The sequence below is a fragment of the Arachis ipaensis genome, chromosome B7, assembly GCF_059453495.1.
Source record: "Arachis ipaensis isolate K30076 ecotype BB chromosome B7, ASM5945349v1, whole genome shotgun sequence".
NCBI classification, from domain to species: domain Eukaryota; kingdom Viridiplantae; phylum Streptophyta; class Magnoliopsida; order Fabales; family Fabaceae; genus Arachis; species Arachis ipaensis.
In genome coordinates this window covers 11114872-11133517 of record NC_142442.1, presented here as the reverse complement: position 1 = coordinate 11133517, position 18646 = coordinate 11114872, and the positions used below count along the sequence as shown (strand labels likewise).

At 33.9% G+C, this 18646-nt stretch overlaps 2 protein-coding genes across 2 annotated transcripts; both read left to right on the top strand.

The window, feature by feature from the left end:
- The first annotated feature begins 1238 nt into the window (after positions 1-1238).
- Positions 1239-3001, top strand: LOC148550339 (uncharacterized). The gene is made up of 7 exons (XM_088495159.1): positions 1239-1688; positions 1776-1862; positions 1978-2106; positions 2197-2331; positions 2466-2578; positions 2649-2742; positions 2828-3001. Exons 1-7 carry the CDS (start codon positions 1239-1241, stop codon positions 2999-3001), a joined length of 1182 nt encoding a protein of 393 aa, XP_088351285.1.
- Positions 3002-7989: 4988 nt separating this feature from the next.
- On the top strand, positions 7990-8706 carry LOC148550338 (uncharacterized). The gene has a single exon (XM_088494438.1). It carries the CDS (start codon positions 7990-7992, stop codon positions 8704-8706), a length of 717 nt encoding a protein of 238 aa, XP_088350564.1.
- The last annotated feature ends 9940 nt before the right edge of the window (positions 8707-18646 follow it).

Sequence of the window (18646 nt, the reverse complement as noted above, 5' to 3'; positions counted from 1 at the left end):
AATCTGCTGCAGAGGGGTATGTCTTGTTGGGCTGTCTATTTCATATTCTGGTGTGTTTTGTATGCTAATAATTGTTTCTTGTTTTCCAGGGAGAACCAAGCTGACCTGCGATCGACAGAAGGTCGCTATGTGTCGTCTGAAACGTAAGAAGCTTTATTATCTAATAAAATCTTGTTATCATAATTTGGGTGTATTTTGTGGAACCATTTCGGTGTATTGTGTTGATCAAGTTGGGTGTATGTTGTTTATTAAGTTGGGATATTTCGTTTGTTGTGTTGGGTGTATATTGTCCATTCGGTTGGTTGTATCTTGTGCATTCATTTGAGTGTATTTTATACCTGTATCTTATTTTGTCTGAATAACATGAGATCTGTTTTAGAATCCCAGCTATGAACTTGGGAAGTGATGCTCCTTCCTCTCAAGGGCGCACAGAATAGAGTAGTGTAAACCAGCCGTCACAGAGCATGTAATTTCTCTTTCAAATAACCGTTACTTTTGTTCTTCTATTACCCTTCTACTTCTAATTCTGTATATATTTTTTTTAGAAAAAAAGCCCTTTATTATTTTATTCAAGAAAAAAAAAGGCAGGAAAAAAAAGCAAAAACTGCAAGTATGTAAGTTCTCAAAAAAACAAAGCCTGTCTTCTTTTTGAATTGTTCGGGTGTATTTCTTGAATTTCTTTGGGTGTATTTTAGGTTGAGTCCGTCTGATTCGAATATGATGGTTGTGAGGGAACAGACACCGTCGGAAGCGCTTGCAGTGTGAGTTTTCCAATAATATTTCAACCTTATAACCTTATTATTTTCAAAGGCATTGTTAACCTTTCACTTTTCTTCTTGTTTAGAGTCCCGATTCAGGTTTTTGTGCCGGCATCCCAAACAACCACTGAGACAGATTTTGAACCAACCCCTATGCTACAGATTGAAGGGACTACAGAAACGTAAGAAATAGTATTGAGTGTATGTTTGTTTAGAGTTTGGGTGTATATTAGCTAACAGTTTGGGTGTATATTGTTCCTGATTAGTTTTTTTTACGCCGTGATTAATTTTTTGTAACTGTGCAGTAGTCCTGAAACCCCCAAACAACTTCAAGAGACCACACCCACGGTTCCCCCAGCTCCAACTAAAATGTAAGTTCATCAGACTAAAATCAATCTTTTCTTATCATCCGTATATTCTTATTCTTATTCTTATTCTTATACATGATGACGCAGTCATCCAGACGCTGCTGCCCTGTTAATGATGGCACGGACAGCATCCTATGTTCCTAAAATAGATCCAGGGGTGCCATCATTCAGCCTTGGATTGACTGATTCGAGCCAGGAGGGGGCATCAACGCAGGAGACAGAAAGGGCAAAATCTCCTGAATCTGCAAATTTGATAGAAGAATTGGACAATTTGATCCAAAAAATAGCAAGCAGTGTGGCGAAGGGAAACAACAAAAGTCCACAAATTGAGAGGGGGACTGGGGGAGAATGTTCTGGAAAGTTTCGAACTCCTGGGGGATTATATCAGATTACGGATGATATGAAACAAAAGTGCTACATCTGGGGGACGAGACTGAAGGAAGATGCAGATGGCAATACTAACGAGTATGAGGAGATGTGCACTCTGATTGGCCAAGGAGAATACATTTTGATGAGAATGCACCTTGTATCCCTCCAGGCAAAAAGTGATATAGAATCTCAGGTAATATTAAAACAACATTAATGTTTTTACACCAAAGTCAATTGCAATGCTTATTAATGTAAAATTGATTTTGGCATATATTTCTAGATTGTATCTGCCATCTGCCTCATCCTCAACCAGAAAAATGAAAAGAGGTTTCAAGAACAAATATACTGTCTCCCCCCCGATATTGTGGTAAGTGTTACTTCTACGAACTTTGGGTGTATTTTCTATATTGATTTGGCTGTATTTTTTACGTTCCATTGGGTGTAAGTTTAGTATTTCATTTCTTGTTTCGCAATTCTTGCAGTGCATGGCGCTTTCGGATCACCCAAAGGGGGAATTCATATCACCGAAAACGAAAAGGGAATTCAAGGTGGAAGCCTACCCGAGTTTCATTCCCTTCATAGATAAAAAAAAATTAACTTTGCATCGATATGTAAGTTTTCGTTTGCTAAATTTGTTAGTACGCTTATTTACTTATATGCCAAATAAAATAACACACTGTTGAAATGTGGGAATCCTTCAGATTTTTGCTCCTGTTTGCCACTCGGGGCATTGGTGGTTATGGCTCATAAATACAAGAAAGCGGAAATGTCATATACTTGACCCGCTACACAAAAGAGCTCCAAGCGATGAGAGAAAGGACATTAATAAATTCACTGTAAGTTGCCTCTGTCATGTTTACTTTAATATTTAGGTCTATTTCGTTAGTTGTGTTGGGTGTATATTGTCCATTCAGTTGGGTGTATCTTGTGCATTTATTCGGGTGTATTACTGATTTGTTTTTTATTTAAGGGATATGTATTTTCAAGATTGATAACATATGCCGGCGGGAAACCTCTGCAGAAAGGGGAGAACGAGAAAAAAATTAAATCATCATATGTTAAAATATCAGGCCAAAAAATAAGGTATAAATTTGTGAGTCTGAACATTAAACTTTCATAAATGAGATTTGTAATTTATTTTCTTCGTTTTCAGCTATGACTGCGCTATCTATGTTATGAAGTGGATGGAGTTAATTGAGCCGGAAAACATCAAAAAGGGGAAGTATGAATGGGATAATTGGCCACAGGTAACTGTCTTTAGAACTATATAAATCTGTATTACTTTACTGAATTAATATTGCTGTTTAAACAGAATATACTTTTTAATTGTAGGAGGAGGTGGACCACTATAGAGTGGAGTATGCTTCCCGGATACTATTCAGTGAGATGAATAGAGAAAGAGATCGGACAATTAGGGAGAGTAGTGCTATAAGGCTGTCGAAGCCATCCTCTGTATTATTGAGTCCGTTTTGTCAGATTAATTCTGCTGATATAGAAACTGCGTAATCCAACTGCTGGGTAGTTTGTAAATTGAACAAATGATGTAAATATTTGCCATTTATCAACAAGTTCTATTCCATGTATATTTTTTCCCATAGTTAAACTATCTGTGCTGGTAAACTGTCTGTGATGTATTCAAAAGCTGTATTACAGATGGTAAAATATGAAGGAAAAAATCAAGGCATATATAAACGCAAATTATAAACTGTTACACCCAACGCAGGTCTAATAATACACCCAACATTGCGTAAAATATACACCCAAACTGTCTGTGCTGTATTCAAAATGTATGAATTACATGTACTAAAATATGAAGAAAAATATCAAATCAAATATACACCCATAACCTGCGAATTTTTAGAGCTTTTGTTCTATATGAATCTATATATGTGTCTATATGTAAATTGTCAATGAACAAAAATACACCCAAAAGAACGGTGCTTTTACACCCATATTCTATAAAACTATACACCCAAAGAGTTATCCCCTGCTGCTGGTACCCTGAACTGATAATTCATAACGTGTCCTTGATATTGGCTGGAATTTGAATGCGCCGCTGATGCAGCATCAAAACAGGTTTATCTGAATATAACACTCACACATTAGCTAACCTATTAACGAGAAAAATAAACTCAATCGCCACAAATTTAAAGAACATTACTTTTACCTCGCTTAAAACTTTCGTCTTCTTCTTCTTTGTGCCATTTGCGATCTGTTTCTCCAGCTTTGAACCTAGCCTGTTTTTTGGACGTCCTCTTGTTCGAATCCTTGGCGGGCTTTGAAGCTCGTTAACGGATTCCAAGTTGGCGTCTTCGTGGGATAAAGAAGATGTCCCCTTCCTTTTGGCTTTTAATGCTTCCATCTCGGCCATGACGTTATCGTAAGCACGGTGCAGAATTGCAGTCAGCTCCTCCAATTCGGAGGCAAATTCGCAAATATTTTGCGAACGAAAAACCAATTGGTCGAACCTCTTGCTTCTTGGCTCCATTAGTGGCTCGTCGTGGCTGCTCTTGATGTGTGTGTGTCGCCTCTTTACCTTCTTGCTCCATCGTTCCAGTATGTATCTAGGTGACACTTGGCTTGCTTGTTCGAAGCTTAACACGCTTAGTGCGTGACGGCACAGTATCCCTCTCGACTCGAATAATAAGCATTCGCATTTTACCTCGGCTGCAACTGAGTCGTAAGTAACCACGAACTTGTTGAATATTGAGCTGGAAACTTGTTCTCCGACTTCGTATACTGAAAAGCCTAGAGCGGAATTCTTTAATCTGGTGATGCAATTCACCTTTCCTCTGAATTGCGCTTGGACTTCCCTAAACTTTGCGTGAGTGTACGCATCTTGAAACTGAGCTTCAATGGAGGATTTGGTTGCACACGGTATGACCGTATGAAAATCTGCAGCATCTGATTCTCTCTCTGCTTGCTCCCTGCTTCCGAGGCAATTATCGTATTGTTTGACGAACTAAATAAGCGAGCTGTTCCGGGTGATATACTTGTTAAAAAATGAATGCATGCTCTCGCTCCTTTGGGTGCTTCTCATCCCTGCCCAGAAGTGGTGATCCAGATAGATAGGAACCCATATGTGACGGTCTTCGTACAGATCTGCATAATACACCCAAACACAGACTGTAAATACACCCGAGGGAACATGCAATATACACCTCTGCTGCAGATTTTAAAAAGACATTACCTGAAAGCCACTTGTTGTCCGCAAGACCAAAATTCAGCAGAAAATCGTTCCAATTCCTATCGAATGAGTCTTTGCTGTGAGAGTTCCAAACAACTTGGCTCATTTCTTGTTCGATATCGGCATGTCCCTTGTACTCGTTTAATTTGCTTGGAATCTTCTTCATGATGTGCCAAATACACCAATGGTGAATTGTCGTTGGCATACAGGCCTCTAAACCCCTTTTCATTGATGCGCACTGATCGGTGAGAAACCCTTTTGGAGCGTTTCCTCCCATGCAACGAAGCCAGCATTGAAATAACCATTTGAATGATTCAATTTCTTCGTTCTTCATCAAAGAGCATCCGAGAAGTGTTGACTGACCGTGGTGATTCACCCCGATGAAAGAACCACAGACCAAATTATACCTGAAACAAATTACCATGGTCCAGAATACAAAATTATTAGTTACACCTTAACAAATGCTTCGCATACACCCAATGAAACAGCCAATATACACCTCTGATGCGGATTCGTAAAAATAAAATAATTTAGCATCATAAACAGGGGCAGTTTGTTACCTGTTTGTATTGTAGGTGGTGTCGAATGAAATGACGTCTCCGAAATACTCAAAGGCGGCTCTGCTTCTTGCATCGGCCCAAAAAGCGAACTTAATCGATTGATCCTCTTCGAGTTGGAGCTCAAAAAAGAAATTCGGATTCTTCTCTTTCATTCTTAACAAATATTTCCCGAATTTCTTTGCATCTTCTTGTTCGAAAACATTCTGCACTTCCCTCGTAATGTAATTCTTCACGTCCTTTTCGATAAAATTTAACTCGCGATGACCCCCGGCAGCCGCAACAAATGATTGGTATGTTTTGCTTGGTGTGATCCCGGCCTCCTCGTTATTCTCTATCGTACGACGAATGGACATGCTTAGTTCCCTGTGCTGTTTGAGCATCTCTGCTTTGCTTGGACAGCAGGGGTGTGAATGATCGAGCACAACCTTTGAAATAATCCAAGCACCGACATCCTTCAATGTGTGTATATAAATTCTTGCAGGACAGTTTAAACCGGCTGTAGGATTGGTCTTCTCGGTCGAAGATATTTTAGATTTCCATTTTCCCTCTCTGCTACATGTAATCAGTTGATTCTTAATCTCGTTTCCCTTCCTATTTGTGCACCAAACTCTTGTAGAGAAACCTGCAGCCTTGGCGTAGTTCCTGTAAAATTTTCCAGCATCTTCAAGGGTGGTAAAGGTCATTCCAACCTTCGGAACAAGCTCGTCATCAACAACCGAGAGAGGCTGCACAATACACCGTGTCAGAAACTGTGAATACACCCATAGATATGATTCAAATACACCCAATCATGCCTAATATGATACACCCGAACCGCAACAACTCAACTACACAATGACCTTTAAAGCCATAAACTGTAAATACACAGGCTGCAGAATACACCATGTCAAAAACTAAAAACACACCCAATCATGTCTGATGTAATACACCTAAACAATAACAACTCAATTAAAATAACAAAACCAGTAGTGTAGATACACCCACACTTCTAGCAAAAATACACCCAAAAAAAGAGCTGATCTACACCCGAGCGTCTGCTATAAATTTCAGTTAATTAATCACAACTAATACATTGAATCGACAGATTCATGTTAACGTGTTACTTTCACAGTCAATGTTCAGCAATTTTTCAACTACACAATGCTATACAAATTACTGAAAGAAAATTCATTATGTAGATCAAACCTCAGGAACTTCGTTAGATTCAAATTCATAATCCACTTCGCCTGAATTCAGCTGAGAATCTGAGGTGGAATGATCCATTATCTTCAAAACGAGTTCAAACTTTGGTTTCAGAAAACAACAAATCAAAATAGAAAACGAAGATCGAGTTACAGAGAGAGAAAAAAGTAACGTAAACGAAGAACATACCAGTGAGAAAGCGAGAGGAAAAGAACGATGGAGAAGAACGAGGGAAGAGGCGCGAGAAGAAGAACAACCAAATCTCAAAATAACGAAAACGAAGAAGGAAACAAATATTTTAAATTTGGTAGTTAGATATACGCGGGATCTTATATAGCGCGTGTAATCAACGTACGTGGAGCAGCGCGTATTTTGATTTTATTGTTTAATGAGCTTGTAAAGCATACAAGCCCTTAGGACTTGTATGCAGAGCTTTTCCGATCTAAAACTAAATTCAAAGTTTTAAATTTCTAATACAATTAACCAATCATATTCATAAAAGGATATTTTAGTTTTTTTTAAAATTAACTAAAATGATAGTTTTCTTATTTACTAATTAACAAATCAGATATTTTATTCTTCTTAAAATAAATCAAGTTCAAATATCTAATATCTAACGGAATTAAATAACTTTAGTCTAAAAAAATATTATTTTAGTTTTTTTAAAATTAATTATAAAAGTATTATTATTGTATTTTTAATATAAATTCAAATTTTTAACTTCTCATAAGGGCAAACAAATTTACTTACTAAGGATATTTTAATCCTTTGATTCCTAAAAGATTGCATTTTGGTGTTTTAATTTAATCAAATTCAAAATTTTAATTATTCACATAATCAAACAACTCTAATTCTTAAAGGATATATTAGTATTTTTAAAATTCTTTTAAAAGGATTATTTAATGATTTAAAAATTAAGTATAATGATATTTTATATTTTTAAGATCAAATTCAAATTAAACAACAATAATAATTTCAAGACAATTTTCAAATTTTTTTTTATCGAAAATACCGAGAGTCGAACCCGCAACCTCTTAAGTGAGTATAGAGAAATTATGTTATTTGAGTTATAATTCATTGACAAGGCAACTTTTAAACTTAAGATTTGATTTATGTGTTAAATCATATAATTCATGTATTAAAGTATTTAGCTAAATTCTATTAAAGATATTTAATTAAATTATTCGTATTATCCATGTAAAAATCAATAATATTTACCAACAAAAAAATATTATAATAACACGTTGCTCTTTTAATATCTTATCAATGCAAAAAATAGATCAAATCTTTAATATTTTAGGATCTATAGAAAATACCAATTCGAAACTAAATTTAAAACCATCTTTAATTTTTCTCTTAAGCTATTAAAGAAAATCAAGACTCTGTCTGGTAGGCAGCATAGCATCTTTTGGTTTTCCACTTCCAAGAAAGATTCGAGTGAATTAACCATTCGCTTACTCTTGTAGAACGCTCTCCTCGCTTTTTTGTTATTAGAAATCTTTCTTACTTGAGTAGCCGGATCTTGATAATTCGAATAAACGAACCCATCACTTTTGTTACTTGCCATGGAATCCACCGTTTTTTGGTTGCGAATTACTCCCATTGAAAACCAAGGCATACCACAAGAGTTTTATTTCGGTGATTGTTTCTCCATCATTTTCAATTGCACCCAAGAATTGATCCAAATTACCCAAGGCTCTGATGTTGAATTTTCTTCTACTACAACTACTGAAGCAATCTTGGTTCCCTCAGATATCCTATGTAGTTGTACTCCATTCACAGACCTCAACAGAGAAGACACAATCTTATTGCATGAAATCTTCTCTTCAGTGCCTGCATCCCCTGAGTTATTGGACCAAATTTTACCTGCCATAGGCGAAACTGCAAGAAGGATTCTAAGCCGTGAAGGGTGTGACTCCAACACGCTGGAGATTGTTGTGAACCTTCACGTTGTTACCAGGCGCAACATTGTTCAAGATTCTGATATCTATAATGATGATCTCTGTGAAAACGTTCCTGAACTAGCACAACTCGTGAATCTGTTAGAGAGATCCAAAATTGATGAGCAAGATGATGACGCTGAATGCGCTATTTGCTTGGAGAAGTTTGGCCATGGTAACGAAGATTCAAGTGTAGAAGTTGTTCGCATAAATTGCTCGCATGTTTTTCATGATCGTTGCATGCTCCGCTGGCTCCGATGCTGTGCCGACCATCAGTCGCCGTATTCTTGCCCATTGTGCCGCTGCCTCATATCTCCAACTTCACACGGTGACGATGAATAGGTCTCCTGTGTTCTCAATTATAATCAAACTGAAAGAATTTTTTTAGCGTTTTGTACAGTTTTACACTGGAATTTACGTCCTGCTTATGTAGTATTATTATCCTATTTGTTAGAATGTGAATAACAATTTTTTTTTTCAAGAAAAATTCAAATTTTGATGCATAAAACCAAATTCTAAAAAAAAGGTAAAGAAACCTTATTTCTTAGGGCAACTAAAGCAGTGCGACAAATTAATTTGAGTTGGTCGAGTTATTAATTTACTGGTTAAGTATGATTATATACACAATAAGATTACATTTTTTATGTATTATTTTTTGAAGTCTAAACTTTAAAGAGATGCATATTCTATTAATAAAATAGAAAAACTTGAATACAATAAAAACTGTTCTCTAGTACGCAATAATATAAATGGTTAGAAGCTCGTCTTTCAAATCTTCAACACATATTATCGAATGGAGGAGTAATAAACTTTCGCTCCATAAACCTCTCAAATTTACTAGAATTGCGAGCTAGCATTTTGTTGAACTAGTAAATTCATTTGATTAATAGAATACCACCTAAATTGGTGGATTTCAATTCTTAAAATTTTAAAGTATATATAAACTTGTTTGATTTGTGTGTTATTAACAAATTTTCATGTTATGCCCGGTTTGAGTTTGATGATAGATAGAAAAATTTTTTTAGCTTACTTATTTCATTAGTAATATAATAGAAAGTGTTTAAATTTAAACCGCTTTAAATTAAACCATTTATTTAAGGTTTTTTTATTAAAATAAATAAAAAAAATTATTTCCCTAAATACACATGAATCAAAACCTTTTTTAAAATGTGCAACCCCAAATTATGGAAAGCACCCACGAATTAGAAATAATCTCCATCTCAACGCCGACGCCCACAAAATGGGACATTCTATAGATGGCATCCACAGAATGAGCATGTCAATGGCAGCACATATGAATTGGGCCATGCCAATTCTGACACACACGAAATGGGATTCCTCGTTTTAATTTAATTTAATTAAAATCGATATTTTAAATAAAAAAATGTTTGTTAAACAATGATCTCGTATTTTAGATGTACTCATCAAACAAAATTAATCCTTAAGGAGCCAAAAATTCTATGACAAAGAAATCATCAATCTTTGACAAACGAACTTTTTAAATTATCAAAATGGTGGTTTAACTAACTTAATTAAACTATAGCATATTCGGTGGATCAAATATTACATAATTTAATTAATTAAGTGTGTGGCTGATTACAATCGTTTAGGCAATTGATTCTTTATTTGCTCTCTTATTAGTTCTATTTGTTAGGCAATTGGTTCTTCTCACGTGGTATCGTTAGAAAATAGTGTTCTTGTATGTGGTGAATAATAATAAAATTATAATTCACAATAATCTTGATAGTAATGCCAAATAAATTGTTGTGTAGTTAGTGTTTGCTATTTTATTGTGTATGATATGGTAGGTGAAAATAAAAAATAAATGTGAAATGTGTATCATTGTATATTTTGTTGTAATTATTTATTTATTTTTTATTCCTATTAAAACTCTCTCTTCTTTTATTGGGGTCAAGAACTTGCTGTAACTAACTATAAAAATAATAGAAAATTATATAAAAATAAAACCACATGTGAAAAAAATAAAATTAAAACAAAGATTTCATACCACACATTGTTACATACAAATTTAATAATAAAAATATAGTGATAAAATGATAAAAAAATATGTGGAAGAAATATCTGCAATAGGTGGTTTAAATGAAATATTGTTTTAAAATGGTGGTAAATGGTCAATATTTTCAGCAGATAATTACGTGAAAATGGTGGTGGAGGTCCATACTTTTAGATTATTACAACTTAGTTGCTGCATTTCGTGTTTGGTACTAATGAATTGGGTCCAATTCACGTCTGATCCTCTTGAGTTTGGAAATGGATCATTTCATTTTTTTTTAACATTTGAGATCACACTCTCACCATTAATTTTATAAATGGGACTAAGAATAAATACGAGAGAGAACAATGAAAAATTAAAGATCACACTTTAAATTCTCAATTGTTTAAAATGAATATTGTTTTACACTTTAATTTACGTCCTGCTTATATAGTATTATTATCCTATTTGTTAGAATGTGAATAACTTTTTTTTTTTCAAGAAAAATTCAAATTTTGATGCATAAAACCAAATCCAAAGAAAAAGGTAAAGAAACCTTATTTCTTAGGGTAACTAAATAAGTGCGACATTAATTTGAGTTAGTCGAATTATTAATTTACTGGTTAAGTATGATTACATACACAATAAGATGATATTTTTTATGTATAATTTTTTGAGGTCTAAACTTTAAAGAGATGCATATTCTATTAACAAAATAGAGACACTTTTCAAGTGTAATACAATAAAAACTGTTCTCTAGTACGTAATAATATAGATTGTTAGAAGCTCGTCTTTCAAATCTTTAACACATGTTATCGAATGGAGGAGTGATGGATTTTAATTCTTAAAATGTTAAAGTATATATAAACTTGTTTGTTTTGTGTGTTATTAACAAATTTTCATGTTATGCCCTGTTACTCCATAACTAACACTTGTGTTTGAGTTTGATGATAGATAGAAAAAAATTCTTAGCTTACGTATTTCATTATTAATACAATATAAATTTAAATTGATTTAAGTTAAACCGTTTATTTAAGGTTTTTTTATTGAAATAAATATAAAAAAAATTTATTTCCCTAAATACACATAGATCAAAACCTTTTTTAAAATGCACAGCTCCAAATTATGAAAAGCACCCACGAATTAGAAATAGTCTCCATCTCAACGCTGACGCCCACAAAATGAGACATTCTATAGATGGCATCCACGGAATGGGCATGTCAAAGACAGCACATACGAATTGGGCCATTCCAATTCTGACACACACAAAATGGGATTCCTCGTTTTAATTTAATTTAATTAAAACCGGTATTTTAAATAAAAAAAAATGTTTGTTAAACAATGATCCCGTATTTTAGATGTACTCATTAAACAAAATTAATTCTTAAGGAGCCAAAAATCCTATGACAAAGAAACTATCAATCTTTGACAAACTAACGTTTCAAATTATCAAAATGGTGGTTTAACTAACTTAATTAAACTATAGCATATTCGATGTATCAAAGATTACATAATTTAATTAATTAAGTGCGTGGCTGAGATTACAATCGTTTATGCAATTGATTCTTTATTTGCTCTCTTATTAGTTCCATTTGTTAGGCAATGCCAAATAATAATTGTAATTCACAATAATCTTGATAGCAATGCCAAATAAATTATTGTGTAGTTAGTGTTTACTGTTTTATTGTGTATGATATGGTAGGTGAAAATAAAAAATAAATATGAAATGTGTGTCATTGTATATTTTGTTGCTATTTTTTTATTTATTTTTTATTCCTATTAAAACTTTCTCTTCTTTTATTGGGGTCAAGAACTTGCTGTAACTAACTATAAAAATAATAGAAAACTATATAAAAATAAAATTACATGTGAAAAAAATAAAATTAAAATTAAGATTTCATATACCACACAATGTGACATACAAATTTAATAATAAAAATATAGTGATAAAATGATAAAAAAAATATGTGGAAGGAATATCTGCAATAAGTGGTTTAAATGGAATATTGTTTTAAAATGGTGGTGAATGATCCATATTTTCAGAAGATAATTACGTAAAAATGGTGGTGGAGGGTCCACACTTCTAGATTATTACAACTTCGTTACTGCATTTTGTGTTTGGTACTAATGAATTGGGTCCAATTCGCGTCTGACGCCCTTGAGTTTGGAAATAGATCCTCTTAATTTTTTTTAACATTTGAGATCACACTCTCACCATTAGTTTTATAAGTGGGACAAAGAATAAATACGAAAGAGAGCAATGAAGGGTTAAAGATCACACTTTAAACTCTCAATTTTTTTAACAATGGAAAGTATCCATTCCCCTGGAGTTTTTCCTCTGCCTCCATTTTGTGGGTACCACATGTGTGATAGCTGAATTCGCATTCGCCATACCTGAGAAGCCCATTTCGTGGGCGCTATACACAAGATGGATTTCTGCTACCATTTCCTAGGCGTCAGCGTTGAGATGGAGGCTATTTTCAATTCGTGGGTGCTTCCCATGATTTGGTGCTACGCATTTTGGAAAAGGTTTTGATCCATCAGAAAATAATAGTTGTTCGGGGGTTACCTAGAACCAGATGTGGATTGGGCTTGCTTACGAGACCCAAACGTTCAAAAGAGTGGTCTCCGACTTGTCCTGCGTCAGAGAGCCGCCGTCTGAGTTGTGTTTACGAAAAGGTGGGAGGTGGTACTTACAAGACACTCCGATACCTAAGTCAGTAAGAGGTTAAGCAGGTTTTAGCGTATTGGAACTTAGATGTACCTGAGTGTGTCAGAGTATTTATAGGAGCTGAGCCAATAACTACCGTTGAAGTCGTTCCACTTCTGGTGGTGGATAACCGTTCCTTTATCTTATAGTTGTTGGGATCTCTCTTCTAAAAGTGGGTGAGAGATATAAGGAGGCAATTACTTAGTTGGATAAGTGTTAAGCACCTGCTAGTGTTGATCCCGACCTCTTTGCAGAGGTCAGATAGGCGGCAAAGGCCAACCTTCATGATTGGGCCTTTTAGCTTAATTTGGGTCTAGCTTATGATTTGGGTCAGGGTATGAATAGTGCCCCTACTCGAGTCCGATCTCTTCAATAGGAGTTGGACTTGAGTATTAATAGAGCTCGGGACTGCCTAAGTCGTTATCCTCTTCCCGTGTTGAGGAACCGACGTGATTTCAAGTTGAAAAACCGACGTGATTTCAAATCATCAATCGTCATGTCTTGTCAACAGTCGCGTCCGTTTGGCTTTTTGCATTTACACGTGGGGGCAGTTATATTGGTAACGGCGCGCTCTTTTAATGATTGCGTCATTTTACAATTATGCCCCTAGTATGTTATAAATTCCTTTCGTCTCTTTCTCTTTCTTCTTTTCGAATTTTTCCTTTGTACTTTCTTCCTTGTTCAAAAGATCTTCACGCTTTGGTGCTTGCTGTTTCTGTTCCTTGGATTTTCAGCGTTTTCGGCATTCCCTTCCTTCTTGTTGTCAGTTTTCCTCCAAGAAAGGTTAGTCTTTCGTTACTTTTCACTCTTTATTGACTTCGTTATTTTTATTGAGTGTACTGAGTGATGGAGGAAGAGGTTCTGAGTAGGTTTTGGTGGTGCTTTCACTATTTGCTTATAGGAGACTTTGGGATTTTTGTGTTTTTCTTTTTACAAAAATCGTTTCTTTTGATGCAATGGGTTGCTTTGTATGGAAAAGGACTGTCTTGTTTCAAAACCTGCTTTTGATCATTGTTTTTTCTTTGTGTAATGTAGATATATCTTCTTGTATATCTTCTCCCATTTCTAAAAATGTCTTCCCGAATTATGGAGGCTCTGTTAAGATGGGTAGATTCTTCCGTCTTGTCTGAACACCCCATTGTCGATAATGTATTTGTAACTGAACTTCGTAAACACCATAGGATCTGCATTTCTGATGTCGATGAGGCAAAGTATGAATTAGTGGCCCCAAACTCAAAGAACCGAGTTTACTATGAGAGAATGAACGATTCTGATTCTCACTTTTTTTGTGTACGACTGTCTGTTCACCTGTTTAGGGGTTACTTTTCTCTTTTCCGACTTCGAGATAGAGGTGTTATCCCACTGTGGGGTAGCTCCTTCCCAGCTTCATCCCAATGTTTGGGGTTTCCTCAAGATTTACCAGCTTGTCAGCCATGCACTTGATTTTTCAATCTCTTTAAAGACCTTTTTCTATATGTTTTATTTAGCCTTTTAGTGCTAAAAATAAGCAACAGTGGGTTTCCTTCCGAGCTATACAAGGCCGGAAAGTTTTTTCCATTTATGATAAGTCTTTCCATGACTTCAAAAATTTATTCTTTAAAGTTTAAGCTGTTAAAGATCATCATCCCTTTTTTCTAAATGAAAATAATGATCCCCGATTTCTTCTATATTGAGTCGAGACTTCCCCCGTAGAGAAATATGGCTTGGTAGATTTGGACGAGGTAGAGGAGGTTATGGTAGAGTTTTTCCGAAAGGCTTGGGGACGGGCTCCAAACCTGGACACCAAGAAATTTCTTCTTGGATCTCTGAGCTATGTCAGGACCGAGCTAGGTAGTTTTTGTGTTTGATTTTGTAGGTGACTTTTCTTACTTCCGACTTGTGCACTATTCATTTTTACTTCCTTTTTTTAGAAAAAAAGAAGAGTGGGTCGAGAGCTGATTATCAAAAGGTGCAGGAAGTCAAGAGGAATGCTCGTGCCCGAGCTGCTGCACAAGAGGTCGGAACCTCTGCCACTCCTCCTCGGCTTCAAAGCTTGGGTTTGTGGACTTCCTCCCAGCCAATTTTGGTAAATCCAATTCATACTTCTCCTCTTCCTCCTCTTGTCCCTGTCCCCACAGTCCTTTCTTTCTCGGAACCTGAGAAGAAGAAACCCAAGATCTCGGAAGATGGTGCTTCTAACATCAGGGACATCAGCTTTGGTGGAGTAAAATTTTTTAGGAAGCACATCCTTCCACATAGCCAAATTGCTATGGATGATGCTGCTATCCGTAACCATCTTCAAATTTTAATCCGAGGAGGAATTCGGACTCCGGGGTTTGTACCTCTCTTATTGATATTATTAGAAAAAAACCCCTTTGAGTGCGACCCAGCACTCTTTGGAGAATCTCCAGGGACGAATTGCTATGTATCAAGAAGATGAGAAGAGGCTGCAGGAGGAGAATGCTAGGCTAAAGGAAGAACTCTTCCAAGCCTAGGAAAGAGAAAAACAGTTAATGGGTTCTTGTGCCATGACTGAAGGTTTGAAGGAGAAGGCTGAGCAGAATTACGTACCCATATTTTCGGCCAATCTTGACTTGAAAAGGGAGGTGGAGTAGCTTCGGGAGGGTTACCAGGACTTGGAGGACTCCATTGTCGAGGGTACTGAAGATGTGTTTAGGGTGTTGAAACAATAAGTCGGAGTTATTGCTCCCGACCTGGACCTATCACATCTTCATCCCGACAAGGTTGTCATTAATGGAGTGATAGTTTTTCCTCCTCATCTTGAGACTGACTCCAAGCTGAAGACTACGGGGCAGCGCATAATCGAATTCCCTCCTCGACAGATCGGTCCAACCGAGGGGTCACAGCCGAGCTCTTCAGCCCCTCCCGATGTGGACCCGACTTCTGGTGCCGAAGAGATTCCTCCTACCCCTCCGACTTCTATAGTTGAACTAGCCTCCTCTCCTGCTGATGACTCCAACCCTTTTATTGGCCCTATGTGATATTTTTATCAAGGCCCAGCTTGTGGGACCTTTTGATGAACAATTTCTTTTATGTTTTGTATATTTTGTGGATGGCTGCTGACATTTGATCCTTTTGAATAGGATCTTTAAACAACAATTTTCATTTTTTGGTCCTTTTTGGATAGGACTTTTAACGAAGTAGTCGCTTGTGATGATGTTTATTATTCTATTTGTTGAAGGATTGTTATTTCATAAAGTCTTCTGTAAAAAACTCTTTACTGTTTTTGAGTTTCGCAAAAGTTTGAAAAACTTTTAAAAAACTTTAAAAAAAATAATAAGTTACCTCATGTGATATGTTTAATAATTATTAGATGAAATGAATTATGTCATCGTAGTAAATATTAACTTTTAATTTAAATTGAATTTTAATAACTAATTAAACTAATTAAATATAGTAAAAAAATTTTGGATAAATTATAAGAGTTACAAAAAAAATTATTTTATAATTTTTAAAATTTTTTTTAAAACTAAGTATATATTAATTAGATCTAACGATGCAAAAAAAATTCGAAAACTAAAAAAACAAATGAAAAAAAAATAAAACATCAAATCACAAATTTAAAATTAAAAAGTAAAAAAGATGTTAATTGAATAAGGGTGAATTTTATAATTGTTAATGGAGTTGATATGATATAAGAATTGTGTGATTTTATAGGGTATAAAATTCAAGTGGTTTTACTACAAAAAAAATTAGTTTAGTTGTCAAAAATCAAATTAAATTAAGAGTTAATATTAATCATCTTGATAATATAATTAATTTCATTTTATAACTATTAGATTTATCATAAAAAATAACATACTTTTTATTTGAGAAAAAGTAGGATAGAATTAACCTTTTGTTTATCTGCTAATATTTTTTGTTTTAGAGTTATATAGTATCTCTTTAAAATATTTTTTAACAATTAAATATTATTGCTTATAGAGACTATTTTAGTTAAAGTTTTTACGCCTTATATTTGTTCACATTGATACAGTATTTGTTTATTTGAAACTGTATTTAAGTCTTTTTAATTTTAGCATAATATCGTAAATGGTATATGTCACAAAAATTTAACAAAATTTTGTATATAATTAAGGGTCTAATAAAACTCTTTTTTTAGTATTGGTGTTTTAAGGGTGAACTTATTTTTCTTAAATGGTGTTACATTTGTGAGCTTATGTTGCTTGCAAACATTTGCGAAGTGAAATTTTGGCTTTTGTGTTGTGTTTTCTTTCAGAAAAAAGGATACTCTCAACTCTGTAGTGATGATAAACACAAGAATGAGATAAAATCTTCTAACGACCAACGACCAATGCAAGTTCATTCTTTTTTGTTAGAATTTTCATGCATTATTTCCTGTTCTTTGTTTTGTTCTTCAATATTTTTCCTCTAATATGCCGTTTCTCAAAACAGAGAAAGCACACTAAATTTTAATTTAGGGATTCAGAACTGAATGGCAGGTTTTAAAATTGAATTTATATTTTAAATTAAAAAAAAATAAATCTATTTAGATATATTTATTTTAATTTTATTTTAAATTAATGTAATAAAAAATTGACTAAAAAAATATTTTAAAAATACCTAATTAAACTGAATTAATAATTGGCATAAAAAATTAGGTCTATTTTATTAAGCAGTAAGTGTAATAATATAAAAAATTAATTTCACGTTAAAAACAAAAAACAAAAAAAATGAGAAATTTATAAGAGAGATATATTAATTTGATGTCTTAAAATTTTGAATTGAATATTACATCTTCTAATCTTATATCTTTTTACTGGATAATTTTTTAAAATCAACCTTAAAAAAGAAGAATTGTGCTAACATGAATTAAATATGATTTTAGATAAAATGGGATAAGATATTGTTATTGTTGATGAATTAATTGGCATCACGAGTGATATGATTTTTAAATCTTGTGTACAATTTAGTTAAAATATTTGACTTTCACAAATCTTTATATAGATAAAGTTTAAAAGACTAGCATTTTTATTAAAATTTGGTCAATACTTAATTGTCAAAAAATAAATAAATAATTTTATATTATTAGATATAATTTTACACTATTAAAAATATTTATAATAATTAATTAATAATTACAAATCACAAAATTTGCTGACCTCCTAACACTTCTCTCCTTATATATTCCTATTAACGGTAACCTAATTTTAAGGAAATGGATCCTCTCAATTGTTAAAAAAATTGAGTGTATAAAGTATGATCTTTAATCCTCTATTATTCTTTTTTTTATATTTATTTTTTATTCCACTTATAAAATTAATGATGAGAAATTACACTTTACTCTCTCAATTATTAAAAAAATGAAAAGAATCCATTCTCTAATTTTAAAGAATGGGAAATGAAAGCTGATGAGTTAAACTTTAGTAAGAGAAAAAGAAATTTTATCTATATCTTAAATTAGATGTTAATCCATAATTCTGCAGTTCCTTATTACATTTGCTTTATTAAGTTTTTTCTATGTAAATTTTCAAAAGCTTTTTAAGCTAATGCTTCAATTTATTGAATGTGAAGGCTGTTGGTTGCCGCAATAGTTGGTTTTGGTGAGGTTGGATTTTTATGTTTAGTTGTCCAGAGAG